Genomic DNA, 25,220 nt, shown 5'->3' on the forward strand with positions numbered 1-25,220 from the left:
GATTTTTAAGAATTCATTTCTTCATACTTTCCTTCCCAGTGTGTTCATAAGATTTTTAAATTAATTTAAAACAAAAAAATCACCAAATACATGAGCCAACAGAAACATCCAAATTCTGGATTTCCAATAGATGTAACCACCCATTCTGAAACTTGTACCTTTTGCCAATGAATAACACTATTCTTACCAATTGAACCTAGTTATATCTGACTTGTTTGGTTTGGTATAATTAATGCAATAGTCTGGTCAGATTGATTTGAGGAGTTTAGATGAGTCAGGCTACTATCCGCACCAATATGAGATCTCAGATCGATTTGAAGCAGCCATAGAATCAGTGTCTTTGTTCTTTTTTCCCAAGAAATGGAAGTAAAATTTAATCTCAAGTATGAACAGGCAGTGGAACTTGGGCTACACAATCTAAAATGTGAAATATGGGCTCTAAAATTCAAAATATGTCCTCAAGAGAATTACACAAGAAATTTCTCATTATTACTGATTTACAGTCCATGTTGGTCCACGCTGGTGAAAAAGGCAACCTGAGCCAGTTTGCTGGCAAAATTTCAGATCAATCCAAGCAAGACAGATAAAATTAGTGTCTTAATGGTGTCCCGAAACTATGACCTAATAGTAGCTGTACATGTAGATCAATCGCAACAAGGCTTGAAAAACCTTAGCCTTAATGAAAGAGATCTTTCAGCTCAAAGCAAGGCAGTAATAAAATGGGGTAATGTTAATTATTAATGGTGTTAGGGGTACACTCCAAACAAGAAAATAAATCCCAGCCCAGAATATATCCCCAAAAAAATTATCTTCAGCCAACGGTCTTAGCTCAGTGTAATAATAGCCACTCATTACAATCCTAGATCTCTATTACTATGAAGAACAATGCATAACCTAACTAATTCAGAAATTAAAATTTAATAGTCTGCCAAATGAACAAATCAGCAGCATGCTTTGTAATGTTCAATGGACTGAAAAATATGTTATAGCAATGAACAACTTTTTCCAAGGAATTGGATTATAAAAAACTATGCAAATATTAGAAATAGATAAATCATCCCAAAAATTCTTTCCCTTACAAAAAGTATAGCAAATGCCTGCAAACGTTTCCCTTACCTCTGCATCTTGTTTTGCCCTCTTCTCTTCCTCTTCCCTCCTCTTCTTCATGCTCTCATTATCATGTCTAGCCTCACTGAAAGCCACAAGGAATGCATCAAATATTCCAAAGAAGTCATCTGGTTGCACCGTAGTCTGGTCCTCACCAAACAGTTTGACAGCACGATCAAACTGTAAGAATAAATCAGGTAAGAAGAGGTTAAAATAGATTTTCAAAAAACAGATCCAGATGTCAGGCATGGAAGGGTCATAGTTTATCACAATTGTGTCCCCAACAAAATAATCTATTGATATATCTATTATATCATACCATTTTATATCAATTCCATCATAACTTGAACATAATTAATACATTGACAGTGGGACAAATTCCATAACTAATATATCCTCAATTCGTTGACGAAGGAAACTACCCAGTGGCATAGCCAGGAATTTCGTTCGGGGGGGTCCAAAACCAGGGGGGAAAATTTTTGAAAAACATGGTAAGTACTAAGTTGAGGGTTTTAAACTAATTTTAACAGTTTCCATATTCGAAAAAAACTTGATTTGTCGAAGAAATATTATGTAAATTCATGATTTTTCAATATTTTTTTTTCTTTTATGAAGGAAAATAATAGGTTGTGTTTTTATATTTTAGGGGGGTCCGGACCCCCTGGACCCCCCCCCCTGGCTATGCCACTGAAACTACCCTGTTGGCATTCAAGTGTTTTACTCAAGCAATTTATTTACTTAACACGTTGCGACCGGGGTATTTAAATTCCTAGGAATGCCGATTCTGGGAAACATGTGCCTTTTAGGGCGTAATGCCTTTGGTTTAAACATGGTTAAAAAGCTAATGTTTAGAATATAAATTTATCCAATCAAATGTTATGATGCATCAATTCATTATGAATAATGAGCAACAACTGAAAACATACTAACGAATACTTATTGTACGCTTTAAAATTGTTTAGGTTGACGCACCTAAATGACGAGAATCTTCGTCATCCGTCCGGAACGTGTTAAGGTCAACGACATTTGGCCCCTTACTCAAGAGCCTGAGAGCTTTATTTCTTACAAGTCTCCAGGGAATAGAGGTCATGGTCTTGGAGGTCATGACACACTCATACACTCTTACTATGTATGAAGTACCTAACTATTTTCAGCAACAGAGCATAGTCTGTGCAATAGTCTACACATCAACTCAATGGGCTAAGTATCACCTATGAAGTCTTTGTAGCCATTTGATATAAATTATACCCAATTCAAGGAAATAAATACCACTCTTACCCTAGTCTTCATATCCTGGAATAGATCCTCCAATTCTGAGAAACGACAAGTGGCTGAGGAGAGGAACTCCTTCATAACAGGGAGGAAACGATCGCCAGTGGTGACCACCTGCGATCGATGGAACTCAATCTCCCTCTCCACTTCCTTGAGCCCACTCCTTAGTTGAGCCATGTCCTTTTCAAGCTCAGCAAGGCTGCAGGAAAACAAGACAAATCCTGAGTTACACAATTCTCAAAGACAGCATACTTTTCATCATATAATGTATTCTGAAGAAAAAAAATCTCTAAGATTTACAGTTTCCATACCTAACTTTGGCAGCTTCTTTCACATGAGGCAAATCTTCATCCAATTTTAGAATGTCTTTAAACTGAAAAAAGAGCAAAAATATTTAATGTGCTGGTACAATGAAAACTTAAATTTGATTATTTAGCTAGATGCAAAAAATCCACAGAGAAAAAATCATTCCACTTGACCAGGATTCAAACCAGGATCTCCTGATTACTGGTTGCATGCCTTAGCCATTTAAGCTACCGAGGCGTCATTCCCTCAGTGGAAATTGCAAGTGACTCCATAAAGTTATCACTGTGGCTAGTCCCGGTATACTTAAGTTATTTAACTACATAGTTATTTTTACAAATACATATGTACACATTTCCCAACTCTAAGCAGTTAAAATTTATCAGGCACAAATTAGAGTCCCTATCAATGCTTGATTTAGAAATGTATGAACTGGTTCTGATTGGGAAAAGTAATGGAGAGTTGAAAATTTTCGGAGAATTAAACATATGGAATTATTTTCTAGAGAAAAACCACACATTGGATCACTAAAGATCATGAATTCAATGCATCCATAATAGCATTTTAAACAGGCCTATGACAGCCAAAATATAATTGGAGAAAAATTTAATTATTGCCTTTAGCAACTCAAGCCAAGCCTAACAATTCTTAAACTACAGATAAAGAAAACTAGATGAGTGTTTCAATAAAAGTGGCCTGTTACACTACCAGCCACATGTAAAGCCACAGTGCAGAAATTGTAAACTACCTTTTTCTCGAGGATTTCCACCAAATAGTGAAGAAGCGTGGTTCCACGTGCAGCACTGGACTTGGTGTCCGCCAAGCGATTTAAACTGGCCAACCTAAATCCGGAAGCATTGCCTCGTGCACCCCTGTTCATGTAATTTCCAAGAGCCAGCACCAGCTCAAGAAGACGCCTGAGGCGACGAGACCTTGTGACTTCTCGGGAACCCTCCATTACAGCCCTGATGCGAGGTTCCACTTCTCCCACCCAAAATGCAAACCTCTTCTTGTAATGAAGGCAACGCAATCGCTGCTCATGGTGGGGTATCCTAAGAAATGATGGAAAATATTGAGCATTTAAGAGAATTATTATGTAACATTAATTGATATAGGTGACAGTATACAAGAATACCTGTTAAGCATATATTACTATAATTCACTTGGGTGCTCATCATTATATAAAATACTCTTTAATTCAAAAAATCTACCAATAAAAAAGGAAATTTATGAACTGAATGGAAATTAAAAACTACATTAAGAAAATTTCACATAGCAATTTTTAAGTTTCAACTCAGGTTTATTTACCTTTATTAAAATGAAATTTTATGCCTTTTATTATTTTAATTTATTAGGCACTCAAAATGGATCATCAATAACTAGAGAGCATTATGTATTTAACAAATCCTATGAGGAGATAACATTTTCCAGTGCTGAGCTTTGGTAGCCAGTTTTTGTCATGAAAGTAGGGTTATATTTATGTTTGGTAACTGAACTTACTTTGAGATTTCATAGAGGAAACGGTCAGCTCGAGCAAGGCTGTCGATCTCATCACTGTGTTCCTCAAGCAAAGCTGATTCCTCGGCACTTGGAGTGAATTTGAGAACTTGTTCCACCATATCAATGGGTAACTGGTCCTTGCTGTCCATGCTCAAGATTGCCCTGTTAAGTAATTCAATTTTATAAGTTAATATTTCTTAAATCCTACCATTATTTCTTCCTTTTGCAAAGAAACAACATGTGAGTACACCTACTTTGATATTTCTTCATCAGACATCTTCAATTTCGAAAGAAGAATGGTACAATTCTGTGCTCTCCTACCATCAATGACTGATAAGATTTTGGTACGATTCTTTCCTATTTGTCTCAGATCTTCAACGGAGCCGTCATTCTGCAAAAAAGAACATAAATAAAAATCACTAAGCATAAACATGAAACTTGAGGAGCTACTTTCTAGCCACACTAATTTTTAAAAAATATAAAAACCAAAGGTAAAAATTTGCTGTGAAAAAATTGTGGACTTGACCTGGATTTGAACCTGGATTTCTTAATTTCAGACCGAATCTGACTATGTTGATAAGGTGTCATTTGTAGCACTCCCAGGTGGAAATAAGAGGGTCCATGTTTGAATCCTTGTCAAGTCAAATGGCTGTTTTTGGCAAATAATAGACATATTTTTGTGCCCGAGAGATGAGCATACTAAACCATTTATTTAGGGCATATTTAAACAAAAAAAATTGTAAACTGATTTAACACACCATTATTTTATTACCGCTCAAACCACATGGCATTTATTTAGCATATTATTCCCATTCATTTCAGGCTGAATTATAGTATTGAGCTATATTCAAAATGCTAAGATTATTCACTGAATTTTTAGGTAAGTCTGACTGAGCATTCACTCATCAATACTGGAAAAATAACATTTATGGTAGGTGAAGACATTATAACTATCTGCTAAGTGCTCTAACAATCCTACCAAATTAAGAAAAAGAAAGTGGGATTGGTAATTTAAGATATATCAGCCTAATATGAGCCAGATAAGCTCAAATGGAAAACAAATTTCTTAACTTGTACAAATATTTTATTATTAAGTCTTTCAAAAATAAGATTTGAGATCAGTGACCACTAAAATCATCTAGCATAAATAAATGATGAGGATTTAAAGAACAAAACATCATTTCAATAAAATGAAGGTCATAAGTCACCTTTGCACATCTGAATGAGACTGCAATAAACTAAATAAAGATTCCATGAAATATCATTTTTTCACAAAAAACGTTGGTGGTTTCACTGTAATCTATCCTTCTCATCCCCTGCAAGAACACTTATTTTTCAATCAATAGGGCTCCAAAGGGAAAAAATAGGTTTCTACAACTCCGCTAGGAATTGAAAAAAATCAACTCACCACAACACCATTCTTCTGGTAGGCACAGAACAGCTTATCAATGTTCTCCAGGTCCATTACATTGTACAGTTTGGTGTCATCAAGCTCAGTCCAAATCGTGCCCGTGACTTTCATATCTGGCAACTTTGACCAGTTAAAAGACTTCAAGGGGTTTGACGGAACTGGAACATTCTTCTTCTTCACCTCGATCCTCGGAGCGGCGGGTGCAGGCGGAGCGGGCGCTGCGGATGGAGCCACGCCATTGCTTGGAGGGGGCGGTGGAGGCGGAGGCATTGATGCCGACGATTTCCCAAATGATGGGAGGGGTGGCGGAGGAGGGGGGGGCCCACAGGGAGGGAATGGAGGGGCAGACGGCGGATTCGATCCCGTGCCAGCCACAAAACCCTCAGCCTTGGCATCATCCGGGATGCTGCCGGAGGACAGGAGCTGCTGTAGCCTTTGACACTCTGCATGTTCCCACGCCGCCTGCTCGCTAAGCTCCGACACCTTATCAGACAACTCCGAGAGCTTCTGTTTGGCTTCCAGATGACTCTTTGTCTCCTTTTCCAGTCTTTCTTTCACCCTCCCGAGGCTGGTTTCAATATCCTCCTGTAAAATGTATTGCATTTAGAGGCATGATCGTGAAACTGTCAACCTCGAGTTTGCTAAAATCTTGCAAAAAAAAATGGAGAGGAAATATAAAAGAAATCCAGAATCAAAACATAGCGAGGGAATGTAAAAGAAACCCAGAAGAAAGATTGATGCTAAGGATGGTCATATTTGTGATGAGAAATCAATGAAGAAGAGTGCGATAATTAGAGACATAATCATGAAAGTATCTACCTCAAGTTTACTAAAGTCATTTGATTGATTTTAGTAATATTTAATTATATTGCAATATGAATGTTAGAATATTTAATGTCCAGCATAGGAGCATGGTTTTCTACCAAAAGGAGGCGGTCAGGGTAGCTTTTGCACCAACTGCATGTAACACTTGGTGTGAACAGAATGCATTTTATGGCAATATATTGGAAAAGTTTCAGTGATGAAGCTCCAGGCTATTTTTTAACTAAAAGCTAGCAAATGAATGGCCTCTTGCCAAAAAATATTTCCATTGAATTAAGCCTGGAAAGAACACCTGTTTCCACTTCACTTTGAAACTCCACACATTTGGGCCTTTTTCAAATCACTATGGATTGCAAGTTTTAGCTGTAAATGGATTTAAGAAACAAATAAATGACATTCATATGCTCTAATTTACCTTTTCTTGGGTCCTGAGATCCAACTCTTGCTCTTTCTTTGCAAGTTTGGTCACCAACTCTGTATTTTCCTTCTCCATCTCCTCTGCTCTGGAGCGTGCCTCTTTCAACTCCTCTTCTTTTGCCAACCTGAAAGCACAAAAGGTAGATAGAAATTGAATAGCATGTTTGGAACAAGGGTAAGATGCATTCATTCTTATATTTTGAGCTTGACTACTTACAAGTGAACCAATTTTTTTACATTAATTCTCAGAGCAGATACGTCTGGATCATCACCATTTTCAGTCTGTAAAATTATTTGTTGCACGATTCTGTCAAACAACAGAAAATGTTGAGGATGGGATCCATAGTCCACTGTAAAATGATTGACACCAGTCCATTAGAATATGTATTTTTTTCATTGTAACTCTTAAATGTATTCTAATGGCAATATGAAACAAGTGTAGTAGAAGCCATCCATTTCATTCTGACATAGCAGTAATAATGAATCAGAATAAGTGGTAGGTTAAATTCACATAAACAGTATACCTCAAAAATGCATGAAAAATCAAGGCTGGAGAAAAATGTCTAAAAAGATTTAAAGAAATTGAAGTAGATGGTGAAATAAGGACTCATTCAAGAAAGTCTTGAGAAAATATTTAAAATTATCTCTAATTATTGTTGTAATGAGCAAATATTGTCCTTGTCATTCATTAAATCTTTGTCATGTTTTGTGTTTGGTTCTTTGATTGGAGCAGTGGCAGGTTGTGGTTTTTGTTTTTAATTTGATTTGAGAGAGAACCATATTTTGATTGGGATCATATTATTCTAAGGCAGTCATTGTCAAAATACCTGTTGCTATGAGTTGAGCTCTAAATAAGTTTGAGCAAAACAAGTATTAAAATCCAGGAGTTCCACATTTAAAAAAATTTAATGACAATATCACTAAAACACTTTATCATAATAAAAGAAGTGACTCACATGGTAAAAGTAGCATATGCTGCAAAAGAGAGAGTAAATGAGGGTATGCAGCTGTGTGACTTAGTTTCTTCCTTATTAGTTCAAACATGGCCGTAGCACTTTTAGTGTCCACATGTTCCTAAAAACAAAATATCAGGTGAAATTTTGTAACTTTCATTGTTACAAGACCACAGAAAAATATACACACACAATTTACAATGACATAATAGATTTACTCACCTTGTCAAACTTCCTAGCCAATTCTTTCTCATCTTCATTTCGAACCATTTCAAAGAAGTCCAAATGCCTTGTGGAATAAGATAAAATTGCATCATTCTTTGTACAACATAACATTATGTTTGAATGCCTAATTATAAATAAATTCCTACTGGTTACTAATTAGGGTGCTTGAAAGGTGCCTTATTTTCATAGAATGTACATTGATTTTCTTCGAGGTTTAATGACAGTAACTGCCACGAAGTGTAGCTTTAGGCTCCTTTATAACCCAAGGTTTTCTTGTCTTTGCTTTTACTGCAAAAACATTCTCCTCATATACTGAGAGTACCTTTAAGTTGAAGACTAGCATGTGCTCTCCGCGACATTTTGAGAAGCAGGGAGGAGATAATATAATCACCTACTCTCGGAGCAAGTATTTCTTTGCTAATATTACCCACATACTCTACAATGAGTTTCAATTATTGCCGAGAGGAATTATAATGACCTCTCCAAAAATTGCATTAGCTAGAGAACATATGCACTACATAGGCAAAAATACTAACACAGCTTATATTATGATGGGAAGCATAGACATTGAAAATTAAGTGCAGAAGTGGAACATACCGATTCAGAGTTTCGTTTTCATGTGTTCGAAGTTTGTCAATAATGGGTTGGATTCCAAGCATTAGAAACTCGTAGCGAAGATGCAATCGAAATTCCAGGCTTTCTTGGCCAGGTCCATAATTCAAAACAGCATTTACTAAAGACATGATAGCAGTTTTGAGCCCCACTTCATCTCTATATATTCCTGTACTTCTGTCCAAGTCAGTGACAATCCCCTAAAATAGAGATAGAGAAAACTGTCAAATATCTGTTCATGGGAAAAAATAACCTGTAGGGTCAATGGTTCAATGGAGAAAATCTATTAAAAATGAGGTGATGGTTATTTACTAATCAGAAGTATAAATCACAAGAATGATTATAAAAAATTACAAGTTATTAACAATTTCCTTCATTGGATTTATTTATAGCAATATTAACTTCCCATATAAGGTCAATAAATGCCAATTTCAAACCATTTTCACAACTTTCTAAAATAAACCTTGATAACTAAGGTATAGAAAGAACCCTAGTTGGAATTATGTAGTAGCAGGTAACAATTTTATTATTTAATAATGAATGTTTCAGCATTTAACAATAAGTGCCATAATCAAGGAAGGACACTTTGACTGATTTTAAGTCATTATTTATCATGAAAATTTGGAATGCATGTCTTGAATATTCCACGAATTTAAGCCAATGGCAATAATGTACTTATTTTCCAAAGGGTTAAATCTGTATTTTTACTAATGCTGCCTTTTCATGGAATCTGTCATATTATAACATGGTATAGTGGTTATCCTTATGCTGTAAAAATATTTTTGATATTCAGGGAATGCTATTTTCCACTCCTCACCTGAAACCTTGTCCTTTCACTAGCAAAGCGCTGGTAGTGAATCATGGCTTCCAGAACCTTTCGATGGCCTCCTGGCACCAGGCACACAGCACCAAGAATTTCAAGGGCAGCAACCTTGATTTTAATACTATCCACTGCAAGACTTTGAGCAATTGTGTTGATACCTGTTGGGTGCGCCAATACATGTGCACGGCCCGTCTGTATTCGAAAGAAAATATCAGAGTAATTGAGATGTAGTAAGCAAATTTAAATATTCATATATTTTAATTCCAATACATGTATCATTATTAGGTCTTATCCTGAAATATTTGAGCTTTCAACAACAGGTCAAAAACGTTTATATTGCAAATTAAAGACAAATCTCCCTAATTCAACTAATAATGATCCAATTCAATAGTGATAGGGCATTATATGATACGATATTTATAATAGCTTCATCAAAAAATTTAAAATACAAATTGCCATTCAGGAACATAAAATGAATACTTAACCAAAATAATCTATGCAATTTTTTCATTATCAACAAATTACTTTCCAATAATACATGAACGATGTAAGAAAAAAAATACAAAGGTTGATTCATCACAAAGACTTCCAACAGAAATGGGAATTTTTAGGAAATCAATACAAGTGATAGCAAATTAGCAGGTACTTTCCAGTAATATTTAAAATTTTCAAGTTTTGAAGGTGAGATGCTTTTCAGTATACACGATATTCACTTTTAATGGAAATGAATACACACTTATATTCTTACTAACATGTCTTCTAAATTTAGACATCAGCAAAGCATATAAACTATTCTAAATTCACTGTCAAAGTACTCACAGAGTTATTCATCAATGCCTTGACACATCCAATCAGAGCGGTGTGGACTGGAGAGTGAGCTGTGGCATGATCCATGGAAGCTAAGAATCCAAGGAGAGATGGTAGACCATCTAGCTCGACAAACCTCAGCACAAAGCTGTGAGGTTGAGTCCTCAGAGCTGTTCTGAGAGAATCCAAGACACGGGCACGAACTCGCAACTCAGAATCAACTTCTTCCCCTTCACCAGATGGAAATGGCAACTGAAATGTGAAAAATATATGCACATAAAATATGGAACAAGATTACCCTAAATTTACGATAAAAAAACTACTTCTTTAAAATTTTGTCATTAAGTTTTATGGTAAATTGAACAATTTTCTCATTCCAAAGGTTGGCATTCGATTACATCAGCTGAGATCTACCAGAGAAAAATTTAAATAGGTAGAAAAGAATAATGACACTACCTATAAAGGGCCAAATTGAAACTACCTCTAGCAGATTCATAATTAACTAAATAGATGCTACCCATAAAAAAATGTGAATCCCTGCATAGTTGCCTAAGTCTAAGGATAGGTAATGTGAGTTGTGTGAAAAATAAATCACGGTAGCATATGTAACTCAAGAAGCACAGTTATCCCAAATGGCAAATTCGATATACCAAGTCAGACCACTGACTAAGACTCTAGTTTGTATAATCAGCAGTGGATGTAAAATATGATCGTGAGATTTCCCACTGCACAAGTTGAGTAAATTCCTCTCAAGGGAGAGGAATAATTGAGGAATAAGACCATAACGGAGAACCACTCATTTTCAAACTCAGATGACACATACAAATGTGCAAAACGCTAGCAAGAGGGACAATTTTCATTTAAAAGTGAGAGAAAAAATAAATACTTCCCCAGCACTAAAACGCATATGAAATTAAGAGAAGAATTTATTCAGCAATGAGTGTTCTGGATTGTAATTCATTTTTTGATACATATTCCCGATTTCAATGGCTAATTCAAATATTCTAGTCCAAAGAACATCCATAGAGTACATGTCTGGGAAGAAATACATAAAAGACCCTACTGTCTTTGTGTTTCCGTACTAGTGGATAAAAAATAGACTGAATTTATGTTGAAAGGAAGATCTCTACTAGTGTAGGACACTATCAGGTGAGTCAGGTAAATCATAAAGCATTATTTTAGGAATAGGAACTCCCGCTATAATTATTATTTCCAGAGGGAAAGAATATAAACAAACTGATAGTTAGTGCAATATACAAGTTCACATTTTGAATAACCTAGTCAAGACACATAACATACATATTTTCCTCACCTTTGCTAATGCATTGGCACGTTCTACGTAATACTCAGGTGTATGTGATAAATCAGTTTCTCCTTCTTGGTCCTGCAAATAGAAAATGACAAATGTTAGATTAATTTATTCTTATCAGTTTAGAATGAATGAATGAAAGAAAGTGATTGACAGTCTTTAATCCAAAAAATAAAATACCTTTTTACGACTGCAATATATCTGCCATTTCTTCTCCGAGGGCAAGCTGAGCATAGCTGCCTTGTTGGGGGCAGTGAGATCCAATTCCTCCTGTTAACCAAAAAGGAATATTTATGCTTGTCAGTAATTATACGAAATAAGAAGAAATAATAACTCCAAGAGCACATATACAATGGAACATGTATCACAAAAAGCTTCAGTCCCATAACTTTAAGTAGAAAAAGTAATGCAATAAAGAATTACACACAAAAAAAAAGTTTAAAGTTAGTAATGTGCTCACATATGTATTGTGTACTACATAAATATGAGCTTTTGTCATAAATTGTGTAAAAAAATCACATAAAAAATAGATTGAATTTATGTCGAAAGGAAGATCTCTATTAGTCAAGGACACTATCAGGTGAGTCAGGTAAATCATAAAGCATTATTTTAGGAATAGGAACTCTTGAGCTAATTATGTATTCATTTGGTGTCTGAAGCTAGGCTCTAACATAAAGAAAACTATAAAATTATAGAAAGTAAAACGATTATGAGATGGTTCAGATTTAGGTGTTCATGAGCCTCTATTTGGCCCAAATTTAACCAATATATGAAGCACATTTATTACTAAGCTTACCACAAGCTCTGCAAACTTGGTATTGAGTTCTTCTTCATCTTCAGGCATGGGCTGCGTTGGGGTTAGAGCCTGAAGAGATAATGTTCCAGTTTGGTCCACAACACAGTAAGTAATTTCTGGTGGTTCATCATTCTGAAATTGATAAAGAAGGGCAATCAATATAAACCAAAGACTCACAAAAGCAAGCCACATTTTTATGAGGTGTGACAGAAGAACTTAAATGCTAATCAGAAATCCAACAGCATGCTCAAGTTGAAATGGGTGTACTTGGATGTTATTTTTAGGTCTGACTTTTTGTGAATTCTTCATTCCTTAGAAAATTTTGCAAAATTTAGGTTTAGTTGAACATTCTATGTCATATACACCATAAATAACTTGTAATGGCTACTTGAGCCATGACAGCATTAATCAAGAAACAGAAATCCAATGCTTACATCAAAACTGTACCAGGAAGGTAACTGTGAAATATTATGTAGTAACTAGATGAGGATTTCCATTGTAGCATAGGTGGATTTAGGGGGATGGAACAGGAGGGGCACGTCCCCCCCCTCCCAGATGCTTAATAATTAGTCAAATTTTTTTATAAAGTTATCATAATGTTCATTTTTTGTGTACTATGAAGCTTCAATGATTTAATTTCATATTACTACCTTTTATATTAAAATACAGAGAATATTTTATACAGTAATTGTTGTATCTTGTTTTTAATCTGAAGTATGAGAAGATTGTTTGCCTGTCAGACCCTTGTGCCCTCCTCCCCCCAGCAAAAATCCTGGATCTGCCCCTGCATAGTAGGATACAGATGCTGATACCTGAGCTAACAATGAAAATAAATAAACTTACTTAGAAAATAATTAATATTCCAAAAAAGATAAATATGACAAAATTACTATAACTCAGTACAGCTCTATTGACTTATTTTTGTGAACCAAGGCATAGAGCATTCTAATGTGATTCTCAGGGAATGACAGTAAGCATTTGTATGTCCTCCTATCCACAAATGGGGGAACAAGAAAGGAAAATTTCCCGCACAAAAAAACAGAGGTGAGTTGAAGGAGGGTGCCAGAAAGTAGTCAGAAATTTTCAGAAATTGATGGAGGCCAATGACAATAGCCAGGATCAGAATAGGGGAGAAAAGGGTGGAGGGAGGAAGGGGGCTTGGGCAATTTGAATGTCACTGCATACATAAGGAAAAGGGATGGAAATAGATAATATGAACTACTAAGTAGTCTGGTATTCATCAAGTCATCAATTAGAGTACCGGCAAGGACTGATAGTACTAAGGCATGTATAATTCATCAGCTACTGTAAACAAAAAGCTGGAATCTTGAACCCTGTAGATGTTAAGATGATATTCAAACAAAACTCATGAGGATTTGCAGAAATACTGATCCAGTGGGTATCCTGAGAAAAGTTCTGTAATATTCACCATCATCTCATATTAGAAAAATCTGAAGTCTTTCAACTTGGCAATTTGAAAACTTTTCAGAGGTGCTAACTCTTTCTTGAGAAGAAAGGTTTGGCGAGGAGCCCCAGAAAACAATACCATAGGTTAAATGGGAATTAAATTCGCCATAGTACAAACTAAGCAGTGGCGTAGCCAGGAATTTCGTTTGGGGGGGGGGGGGGGGGGGTCCAAAACCAGGGGGGAAAATTTTTGAAAAACCGGGCACTAAGTAATGGGTTTCAAACTAATTTTAGCACTTTTCATAATCGAAAAAACTTAATTTATTAAAGAAACATTTTGTAAATTCCTGATTTTTCAATATTTTGTTTTCTTTTATGAAGGACAATAATTGTGTTTTTATACTTCGGGGAGGGTCCGGACCCCCCCTGGCTGAAACTAAGCACTTCTAGTGATAACGAGCATCTTATACATCTAATTAAAAACGTTTGGTACTCAACTTGCTCGCCAGTGTGTGTATATGAGATTACCATGTAAGAGCAGCATCGAGCTACTCTGACAAACTAAAGCTACAGTGACATCTTTCCCACTCTTCTCCCCGCCTAAATTGACCGCGATCTCCTCACCTGGAAGCAGGCGCACCACCCGCGCCGACCCCGGAGCCCCGGCATGTTGGAGGCCCGCTTGTGCAGTGGCTTGGTGTTGTTGGGCGCCGTGGCGGCGTCTTTGGTGTCCCCTGGCTCGGCGGAAGTCGCGCGCCGCGGTCGGCGCAGGGAAGTGGGCAGCGCGCCGGCCAAACGCTGGGAGAGCGACCCCAGGTCTGGGAGCCTCGGTAATAAGGCAGCCAGGTTCAGGCTTAGTGGACACTCCTTTGGCACCACCTGCAATCAAGGAACAAAATCGTGAGATAATTAACTGAAAAAACAATGAAGCAAAGTAGATCAAAAGCTTAGTGAAGGAGGAAGTAACATTTGCGAGGCGATAAGGATAAGACAAAGATTTCCTGAAAGAGGTTTCCCACCGTGATTACGCGATTACGTGCAAATAATTAATTCTCAATTTTTTAGATATTGCTTATAATTTTTGCTTTCACAGTTTGGATCCTTCAATTGAGAGCGAGGAGAGGGGGAGGTCTTAGGGTTCCCCCCCCTAACGGGTCCGCTCGCATTGCCGAACATTGCAGAACCACAATTGTAAATTTTTTTGCATCATAAGATTTCACTGTCTTGTACATGTGTATAATCAGTTTAAATAAATCTTCATTAAACTTTGCATATGGCTTCATTATTATTTATTACGATAAAAGTAAAGACTACTCGAGACATATTTTGCGCCCCCTTGAATATTTCTGTATCCACCACTGTATCTTAATTGTAAATCCTCCGATTGAAAATCCGCAAATACATACCCCAAAAGCACCCCTATCCTCCAGAAAAACTTATGGATATCATAATTTATATGCAAAAACATTAATACACGGATGTAGCGTGACAATGCGTATACAAATGTTGACAATAAGTGGTAACAAGTACGTATCCATATTGTTTTTTTTGCATGGGTTCATTTGGAGAAAAGTCCACTTGGAGTGAAAGTTTGTATAAAATTATACCACCTAAAATTTTCGGGGGGTTTGGACCACTTGACCCCGCTGGCTACGGCCTCAGTTCTTAGGTACTCCACAATATTTCCATCCGTTTGAGCCGACTTAAGCGCCATTTTTGTTTATCTAAATATATTGATGTTATCAATTTATTTAGCGTGTTCATATCTCGAAAGAGAGACTAGCAAGATGACAATATTATAGAGAATATTAAATATTACAGTAATATGCACTATAAGAATAAAAAAAGAAAAGAAATCGCCTTCTACAGCTGAATTAATGATGATTCGGTCTTATTTATCTCTAATTTATCGTCACTAATCGGAATCCCCGTGACCAAAACAGCGATTAAAGTTTCTAGTGGATATTAATACAGAAGAAAAAATAACGGATTGTTGTGATAGAAAATTGTTGATGCAAAGAGGACGCGAAGTGTTCTACGAAATAGATGAAACTCACTGATGACGGTTGGTATTATCAGCATCATTGATAAAGAGTAGTAGTTATAAAACGGTTTCTCCCAATCACATATTCAAATAAAGATACACTCAGATGGATACATCGCAAAACATTTAAGTAAAAATTAAGTAAAAATAAAAACTAAGTAAAAATTCTCCAGAGCTATTTTAATACTACTATTCCTCGCGTATGTGAGAGATGAAAGAAATAGGTCTTCTAAAGAGCCAAAACTTAACAAAAAAACAATTTCCGCATGAGTTTGGGTCGAATTTCATTAAGGCCCTAATGGCAAGGATGATAATGGCATATTTTGGGAAGAATATTCATAAACACCACCGCTTACACGAAGCGACAGAGATAAGGCAGAAGATAAGGCAGCCAGTTATGAATGCATCTTTTTCCTCATCCTAATGAAAAACAAACGACAAAAGTCTAGCTAGAACAGTGGCGGATACATATTTAAGGGGCCGCGCCTGCCCCCCCCCCCCCCCTTTGCGGGGCCGCCTTCATTGCCGAAAATTTCAGAACCATAACTTTTTTATGCCATAAGATAGAATTGTCTTGTGTATGTGGATAATCAGTTATAATAAATCTTTATTAAACTTTGCATGTAACTTGATTATTTTTCATTGCGATAAAAGTATAGGTAGATCAAAATATCTTTCGCGCCCCCCCACCTCCTTGAGTGCTTTCTGTATCCGCTACTGTGCTAGAAAATTATAACGTCTCAACAAAATATACGTGAAAATATTCAAAATAGTTGGCATAATTTAGAACAACATTAACCGAGCTTCAAAATTAGTATATCTCGGTATTACATTCGCATTTTTAGCAAGGAGGTTTTCCAACTGCGGAGAACGCTTGTATGAGGAAGATTGGATGGTGCCTGCTTCATATTGCGACACACATAATGGGACTGTATAAATGACTGAAGAGTAAATGACGAACAATCCAATTCTTGTAAGTAGTAAATTTCTAGTTAATTAATTTGTATCAGAGGCTGAATCAAGCATGATTTGGCGAGGGCAGCAGAGGCTGAATCAAGCATGATTTGGCGAGGGCAGGATCTCCGCCGAACGAAGGAAATATGAAATACGAAGTTTGACGCTAAACAAGGAGTTATAGGTCTTTTTGGTGACAAGTTGATGATTTGTTTTAATTAGTATATTTTACTGTTGCGTCTCAACGCTTAAGATGGTCTCCCTCCCAATATTAACTTTTAGCCTAAAGCCTGAACCACACGATCCTTTATTCCATCCCTTTCTAGGGACAGCTCAAGCGATCCCTCCAATGATAGCGGAAAAATGACCGTGTCACGCGATCATTTTCCATGATGGCTCGAGGGATGGAAATCCCATCCCTTTTATCATCACACGGCACATCCATAAAGTAAACCCTTCCCAACATGTTCCTGCACCTCAAGCAAAATACTTCAACTCCGAGAAAATGGTTAGGTAAAATTTGTATGTTTAAGGCAGGGAATAATTCAGACTAGTATATTCCATACACAGAAAATTCCAAGATTACAGCAGTACAATAAATTCCAACCTCAATGGAGTTGGCCGCCTCAAAAAAAAAAACAAAAACATGGATGGTCTTATTAAATAAATAATAATTTTAGAAATTAAATAGCCTTCTCAAAATCACTAAATGCACTCTTGTGAGTCCTTTTTAATGGCCTTGTGCTGTTTTTGGACTGCAATAAATAAATAAATAGACCCATTGAGCGGGAGTGATACATTCTCTTACGAAAATTCCGTTGCTTTAGCAGGTTGTTCATGCCAAAATTTGAATTCGTCGACTTTTCTCGATTCTCAACATGTTGTCATACATATAGAGACTCTTATTCTTAAGCAGACAACATTAGATGACGAGAGAAAAAGGAGGAGAACAAGAGAATCGATGGACAATGCGTGTGCCAACTGTTGCTGCAGCGAAGACCGCTAAGGGAGAACAGGTGAAGGTGGCCTGTTAACAAGTGGCGCCCATCACCGCCTCCGGCGATTAACTGAAACCGCACGTGACTCCGAAGCAACGTTCCTCGGCCGGCGAATTAATTCATTCATCACGTGCACGGATTCCCATATCGTCCCAGGCGTGCTTAACCTTTCAACCTGCCGTCGCATTCCGGCTCCGCAGACTGGTTCCACTTGGCCTTCTCATCTCGCGGGGCGACCAGAGAATGCATTCACCGCTCGAAATAAAAGAGTCTCGGGGCGCCGCGCCAACTTTTTTATGGTCAACCTTGCCACTGAAAAGAGGCACGCCGACCTAGCCTGCGCATCTCATGAATAAAGAAAGAGAAGAAGATATAGTGGCTATTCAGCGGTAACATAAAGGCGAGACAGAATAATGACGAAGAAGAGTAAACAAAGTTGGAACGCTACAATTTATTCCATTTATAATGTATGCAATTAACCTCATATGCACACCTTAACACCTCAAAATTATAATTATTTCTTCCATTTTTTCCGGCGTATATTCGTTATGTTTGTATGGTGTTGTAGTTTGATATAGGAAGTGTCTGAGTAAATTTTTTAAAAATACCGGTGCACCGCGGTACTGATTAAATTTTAGTTAATAGTCGTATTTATCGCTTCATTTAAAATCATATCATCAAATATGGTCAAAAATTAATCTCTTCTACCCTAATAGTAACATATCAACATTCGTTGACCAGAAACTTGGTGTCGCATAACGTGGACCAGAAACAGTGGTGTCGCATAACGTTATTCACCTAAAGTATACTATTCATGCACCAAAGTGGAAAGTATTAAGGGGATAGGATACTTCGGGAGAACTCCGCTGCAACGGTCGCTGGCATTTAGTTCCGAAAGCGACCGCTGCGTTTGAATTGGAGGGGAAGTTGACTGGGTGGAAGGGGGACTCGAGAGCGAAGAAAAATTCATGGTTGGGGAGAGGGTCTGAACTCCCCTTCTGCGGTGTCAGATTTCGGTCTGCTGGCTGTCGGGATCTCGGATAACCTATGCAGACCCCACGGAGTTGTTTGTGTTGCAAAAAAAACTCTTGAGGCCCAAAAAACTCTTTTTGTGTTTTTTGTGTTACTTTAGTTGATCAGCCCTTCGGTCGGTCTCTTTTTCTCTGGATAGTTCCCACATTGAATTCCGCTCGCTTTCTTTACGGTGTCCCATTTCTATTCATCCTGTACCTCAATGAATGCATCGTAAATAAGATTGCAGTTTTTCATTTATAATATAAAAATAAAATAGACCGTATGACTTGACTTATTCCACGCCGGTAACCAATATTGCACAATATAATTAATCGAAACGAGAACGCGAGAAATCGTGTATCACTTTCGTTAATTGCAGTTTCATTTTTCTCTCTACGGTTTGTTGTTGCAATCCTTCACAAAATCCACGTTTATATTACTTCAATACTCCGTTTTATTGCGCACTTCAATTATAATTTTTTCCTATGATGGCAATGACAGCATAATTTTTAGTACAGCTGGGAGGAATCCTAAATTACCTCTATTTCGAAAGCTTCAACTCCAAGTATGAAAGGTGAAAGTATGTCTTAAAATTCGAAAACTTTTACAAGTGGTCTATTTCATATGATACATATACGTGTTTATGATTACATTTATAAAAAATCATACACAGTTATTAAATCTCAATTCCCCTGGGATCATGCAAAATTAATTTTTTCTTAACTTTGAAGTCTGTGGCGCTGTAATCGGCACTGAAGCTGAGGAGTCATGATATCCTCATTTTTTTATCTTACTCGTTTGAAAATGCCCGGAGAAAATTAATGTCGCGCCGCAGCACGAAAAATTTCGACTAGGTTCACAATTGGTGAAGGTTATTCAGAGGTGGATGAACTTCATGTATTGCGATCTCATTACCCTGAAAGAATCCCATCTCTAAAGGCCGTTTTACACGGTACACGGAATTGCGCAATCTGACGTACGTGCGAAGGCGCAATCAAAATTGCGTCGTGTAAAGCGGTGAATTGCTAGAACACATGCGAGAATGCGTGGATGCGAGACGGCAAAATAGCCACTGTTTTAATTTCGTTCATGCATTCGCGCAATTCCGCGCCATTTTAGAAATTAATGCAGCTTTAACCTGCGCAATTCCGTACCTCGTGTAAAAGGGCCTTAAGGCTGAAGCCGGAAACTTTTGATGCGCGCGTGACTCGATAAACAATGCGGTTCGCGCGGCTGAAAGCTATTAATTATTTCGATGTATGTATTGCATATTGTAAGCACTAATGGAAGTCGCACTTAAATTTGTTTCAATATTAATTAATTTATAAAATTGGTCGAGAAAAGAAAAATGCGTCTTACTCAGCCATGCCATAATATATATGCGATAATCCAGGAAAAACCAGTGGCCGGGGCAGAAGGCTGCTGTTGGCCGCACCGCGATATACAGGGATAAAATATTACCATATTTAGTCTCCAGGAGGCCGGTGTGCAAAGAGAAATGAAGGGTAAAAATTTGAGGGAAAGTATTGATTAAAAAACATCAACTCCGGTACAATTATTTATTGTAACCAGGTGTATTCTGGCATATTTTAGGCAACATAATGTTCAGGTAAAACTCTTTTAATTTATCCACCATTGCTGTGGCCCAAAACTGCTTTCTGTCAATTCTGTCAATTATAATCCCATGAGGAGACCACACAATAAAATCGCAATATTTTTTATCCCATATTTCCAGCTGTCCCTGTACTTGATAAAAATATATGTTTCTCCTGCGTAACTTATATTTTCCTTCTTTCACTTCCATGAAGGTAGCTCTTTTATTTTTAACTCCGTTCTCAGGAGTAATATCCCTACAATTATAGGGGCACTTGATTTCAACCAAGCCTTCACCATCAGATATTACCCCATCAGGACTAGCAGCCAAAAAAGGTAATTTGTCATCAACAAAGAGACCTGCGGGTAAAACTTTATATTTGATTGAAGACTCATGTTCCCTGATGGCAGATTTTTCGTTAGCATTTCCCCAATCTGTAGCCTTGTTTCCTCTGAAGGAAGGAAACAAAATATCGTCTGCCACTTTCTCCCTAGATGTTGTGGGCCTTAAATTGCAAATACGGCCAAAGAAAGAGGCCGTCAACCTTTTCCACATTTCCGCCTGCCACGTCGCATTGAGCATTTGCTCTCGTGTTTCCCTCTCCAACTTTTCCCTTGAGGTTTTATCCATTTTTAGTGATGATAGGAAATTATTCATGGAATCTTGGCTGGCCAATGCGATGTCACTTTGTACATCAGGAACAAGCCCATAATGTTTGTCTGGTCCCTCAATTCGCAGACGTTTCTTTTTTGAAGTTTCAGAGAATTCCAGTCGTCGCTTTCTTATGTACTCCCTATTCTTTTTGGAGGAAACAGAATTTTTTTGGGCATTCTCCTGGGCTCTTGCTCGTCAGTCCTTTATGAATTATGCCATGTACATCATCTTTCACATTGAAGGCTACCGATGCAATGGCACACCTAGTTTCATAGGCCCCCCTTAAACATAAATTTAACCTTTTCCCTCCTACGTACTTAGCTACATAAGAGTTGTAGGACTCCGTAAGATTGTTTGCCACGTTATATATCAAACTAGCGGAGTGACGAGATAATAGACTGTTGGCATAGGTGATATCCTCCCATATGCCGCAATTAATGAAATGAGGGACCAAGTTTTCCTCTCCTTCTTTGGGCCCTTTGCAATAATATTTGTCACATTTATTATGGTCACCAAAAACATGATTCGATCCTTGCTCTATGTCCTTCTGTAGGAGTTTGACCCTTTCCGACCCAGCCATTTTCGCTCTGAAGGAGATTGCCCCACTCACAGCTACCCTCAATCTTTTCAAGTTATTGTTTATTGTTCTCCTGTGCCCAACGGGCACTGCCCCTTTTGAATTTCTTGGCCGTCGTGCAATATCTTGCAGTCTACTGCTGTAATTTCTAAGTAGGTGGTTGACGCATACTACTTTTTGCACTGGTAACTGCTGCCCATATGGCATTTCCCTAGACAGCCTTTGCATTATGCTACTATCACCATCACCTGTAATAAAGAGGATTTCATTACTTGAGAGCGATGTTGTTTGATCGTGAATGATTTCACGATAAAAATATGTTAAATATTCAAGTTTTAAAATTAACTTCCAACTAAAATATCGAAAGAAAATGAATGCATAGAGCTTCTAATGAACAAATATTTTATGCACATTAGCTACGTAAGAGTTGTATGACTCTACAGGATTGTTGGCGACATTATATATTAAACTAGGGGCGTACAAAATAGGAGACGGTGAACTATATTAAAATGCGTTTTTCAATTCTGTGAGTTTGCGTATTCAAAATTATGTTCCGAGTAATTCAACCTAACCGAATCAACAAATCCACCAAAGTCTTATTGCAATTACCTATCCGTTTTTTCCAAATGATCCTCAACTCTGAGAAGGCAATCGTCTACGTCTGATTGCTCAGCTCGTCGATATTCATCCTGTTCCTTAGGGTCCATTTCTCCACCATGCCAATTGCTGCATCCAGGCTGAGGTGATGATGGCCTAAGGGGAAAAAACGAATTTTGAGAAAACGAATTTGCTGACGGTGATGTAATTTACACGTTAATTATAATTAGCAATTAGCGCTCCATTGAATATTTCTGAACTATTATCAACTAAATCGTAGGTATAAGATTTAATGTAATTATTTTGCAGCAATATTTACCTTTCCACTACACCTGTTCCGGAACCCAATGGCGATGATTCTTCGGAATGAACGCCTCCGGTTTCAACTGCTACAACATAAATGTGTAATAAGGCTTTAGGCAAAGGAAGGAATTTTTATTCTCGTTATTTTTCTTGAAGCTTAAATAATTGGTACACTATTAATACAAGAGAGTCATTTTTTAAACGCAAAATGAATTGAATTTCATTGTGACATTACCTGCTTCCTTAGGTTTTGGAGGGTGATATTTCCTCTTCTTTGGCTGATAACACTTACGATATCTCCACTTCAGGTAAGGAGTTGGTTTTTCCATAATCTGCTGTCCACAATCAATCTCGACACTGACCCGCCGAAAAACACAGGTGTATCTTGCTCTCATAGCACGCTTGAACTCTCCAGCCTCCCGAAACAAAATATTTTTTTTTCTCCGAATATGACGCCCGACGTAGTGGAGCAGTGTGAGGGGAAAGAAGGCAAGGGATTGGAAGTGGGGGAGAGAGAGGGGAAGGAGAGAGACCGCCAAAGAGAGGGGAAGTGGAGGTGGGGGGATCCTTCTCTGGAAGACGACAGCGCCAGGTCCCCGCCAGCGCTGTGATAGACGTTGAGCCGTAGAAAGGCCAAAACATCCATCACGCTCAAGAACATAACGCGAATCTGGTTGCATGCACGTTCTATCGGTATATATATTTGAAATTATGAAAGACGCAGCCTTGACTCAAATGTTTGATCATCTCTGAGTCTCAATTTGGAGCGGAGTAATTCTCACGAGAAAAAGGCGATTTTTTTGGGAAGTTTACAATTTATTTCTCCTAATAGGTTTTTACGTGTGCAACTGTGAAGACATACAAACCAAGGCTACATATATCCTATGTTTTTTAGTGGAAACAGTTCCACGTTACTTGCAAAAATGGCCCCCTAGCGACCTAAATGGTAGCTTGCTGCAACGGCACATTTCTGGCGTGGTATCCAGTCCCCTTAAGAAAACCGTTATTTTTCAATCTTTCGTAATTCTAATTTTTTAACATTTGGTTTTACTTTTTTAATCGGAACGACACCAATGGTTGGCTACCTAAAATGGTCGGGACACAAAATCAATTTGAACTTCTTCCGTCTCCTGATACTATTTTGTAGTACCATCCTAACGACGCCCCAAAAAAACGCGGAGTAAACGCAGCAGTTATCCCGAAAATAATTGAGAAAAGTACAGGTATTAAGACTGCTTCCTTTCAGAGCTAAAACCTATGAAAATATTTTAGAAGCATGGTTTGCGTATAAATCACGTAATTACGAAGCGGCCTCATTAAGGATAGCTGCAGCGGCATATAGATGTGTCTGGACAATCTTCGCCACTCCTCGGAAATGTTTACCTTCGCTTCCACCTTCTTGTTATTTATCGTGACATTCAACACTGGACGACACCTAACAGATACCCACAGAACATCTCCACCTTTACGTCGAATTTCACTGTGACGATAGTTTTCTGAAACGGAATATAACTGAAAATGTGGGTGTTATGATCGACCGTTATTTTTTTCGAATTTTCAAATTTTCAACATTTGTTTTTTTCTTATTTAATCGGCACGAAAACAGTGGCTAGTCACCCCTAATGGCTAGAACCACGGTCTTAGAATATGAGAAGGTCTGGACACTCTCCGTCCAGGCATGGTCATTTAATGAAGCCGTTTCCCGTTGAGGCCGGTAGGGGCGCCACCTATCCTGAAGGGCAAGTTTCCTACGTATCTGTATACGATACTTCAGTAATTATGAACTAATTTATGGCAAAAATGAATATAAACACATCGACAGTGGTTACTAGTTAACAAGTTTATATGCACTTAACATCTTATAGCGAAAAATACCTAGAAATCGTTCTCATACGTGAGTATTAATCAAATGGAAGGCGTTGGATTTCAGCTTCGTCTGCTTCCATACCTTTGTAAAATCAGTTACAGCCATAACGAAAGATTGTCATCAGTTAAAACCTTATGTAGTGAGGAAAGGTATTTTTAAGGAAATAATTATTTATAGCTATCTTGTGGTAAACGTTAATATAAGTTGTCATAGAAGCTACGTACGCACCATTGCCTCTGAGCCCATCGGCATGTTTCCACGGCCTTATAAGAATATAGATGTTATTCCTTGCTTTCAAACACTATTAACAAATATAATATCAGAAACGCAAACGGCTTCTTACCAAGGCCGAAGTGAAATACTTCTTATGAAGTGACGTATGTTAATGTTTTTAATCTCCTGAGTCTCGATCAAGTGATAATAATAATGGCAGGGCACAGCAAACCTAAAAAAACGATTCTATCCTAGGGACGTTTTGCGGGTATAGAATAGGCATATTTAATCGTTGAACAGGGTGAATAATTTCCGGAAGTACCATTATTACCGTTAAAGGCTATTTTATAACGATGCTTGCCTACTCACCAAAGGAATAATTTGAGATTTAAGGAAGTAAAATACCATATGAAAGATAAGAACGAAAGAGATTTTGCAAATAATTTCCGAATAAACTTCCACGAAAACAGTGCAATGGATATAATCCGAGGGATTTGCGGATGTCTGATCACTTTCAGGTGCTGGAAAATCTGAAATATTATCCCTCGCCCAAAAATAAGATGAGTGGTACGACAGAAACCACAGGCTAATACTTCTAATACGCGGTAAATGTACTTTTCATGAGAGTTGCTCGCACCATC

General features: G+C 37.6%; 1 protein-coding gene across 2 annotated transcripts in view; it reads right to left on the reverse strand.

The window, feature by feature from the left end:
• LOC124153904 (disheveled-associated activator of morphogenesis 1) overlaps window positions 1–25,220 on the reverse strand; it is a 500,124-nt gene that overhangs the window by 2,501 nt on the left and 472,403 nt on the right. For both annotated transcript variants that reach the window (XM_046527301.1, XM_046527302.1), the window contains 18 exons: window positions 14,389–14,643; window positions 12,358–12,489; window positions 11,742–11,831; window positions 11,565–11,636; window positions 10,265–10,504; window positions 9,440–9,637; window positions 8,608–8,822; window positions 8,008–8,074; window positions 7,789–7,906; window positions 7,050–7,182; window positions 6,831–6,957; window positions 5,591–6,178; window positions 4,437–4,573; window positions 4,183–4,344; window positions 3,431–3,734; window positions 2,691–2,752; window positions 2,386–2,578; window positions 1,117–1,287 (listed from right to left, as the gene is read on the reverse strand). In XM_046527301.1, the coding sequence (XP_046383257.1) occupies window positions 1,117–1,287; window positions 2,386–2,578; window positions 2,691–2,752; window positions 3,431–3,734; window positions 4,183–4,344; window positions 4,437–4,573; window positions 5,591–6,178; window positions 6,831–6,957; window positions 7,050–7,182; window positions 7,789–7,906; window positions 8,008–8,074; window positions 8,608–8,822; window positions 9,440–9,637; window positions 10,265–10,504; window positions 11,565–11,636; window positions 11,742–11,831; window positions 12,358–12,489; window positions 14,389–14,433 (3,054 nt within the window). In that variant the 5' untranslated portion in view covers window positions 14,434–14,643. The remainder of the gene's footprint in view (window positions 1–1,116; window positions 1,288–2,385; window positions 2,579–2,690; window positions 2,753–3,430; window positions 3,735–4,182; window positions 4,345–4,436; window positions 4,574–5,590; window positions 6,179–6,830; window positions 6,958–7,049; window positions 7,183–7,788; window positions 7,907–8,007; window positions 8,075–8,607; window positions 8,823–9,439; window positions 9,638–10,264; window positions 10,505–11,564; window positions 11,637–11,741; window positions 11,832–12,357; window positions 12,490–14,388; window positions 14,644–25,220) is intronic.

The sequence above is a fragment of the Ischnura elegans genome, chromosome 2 (genome assembly GCF_921293095.1).
Source record: "Ischnura elegans chromosome 2, ioIscEleg1.1, whole genome shotgun sequence".
NCBI classification, from domain to species: Eukaryota; Metazoa; Arthropoda; class Insecta; order Odonata; family Coenagrionidae; genus Ischnura; species Ischnura elegans.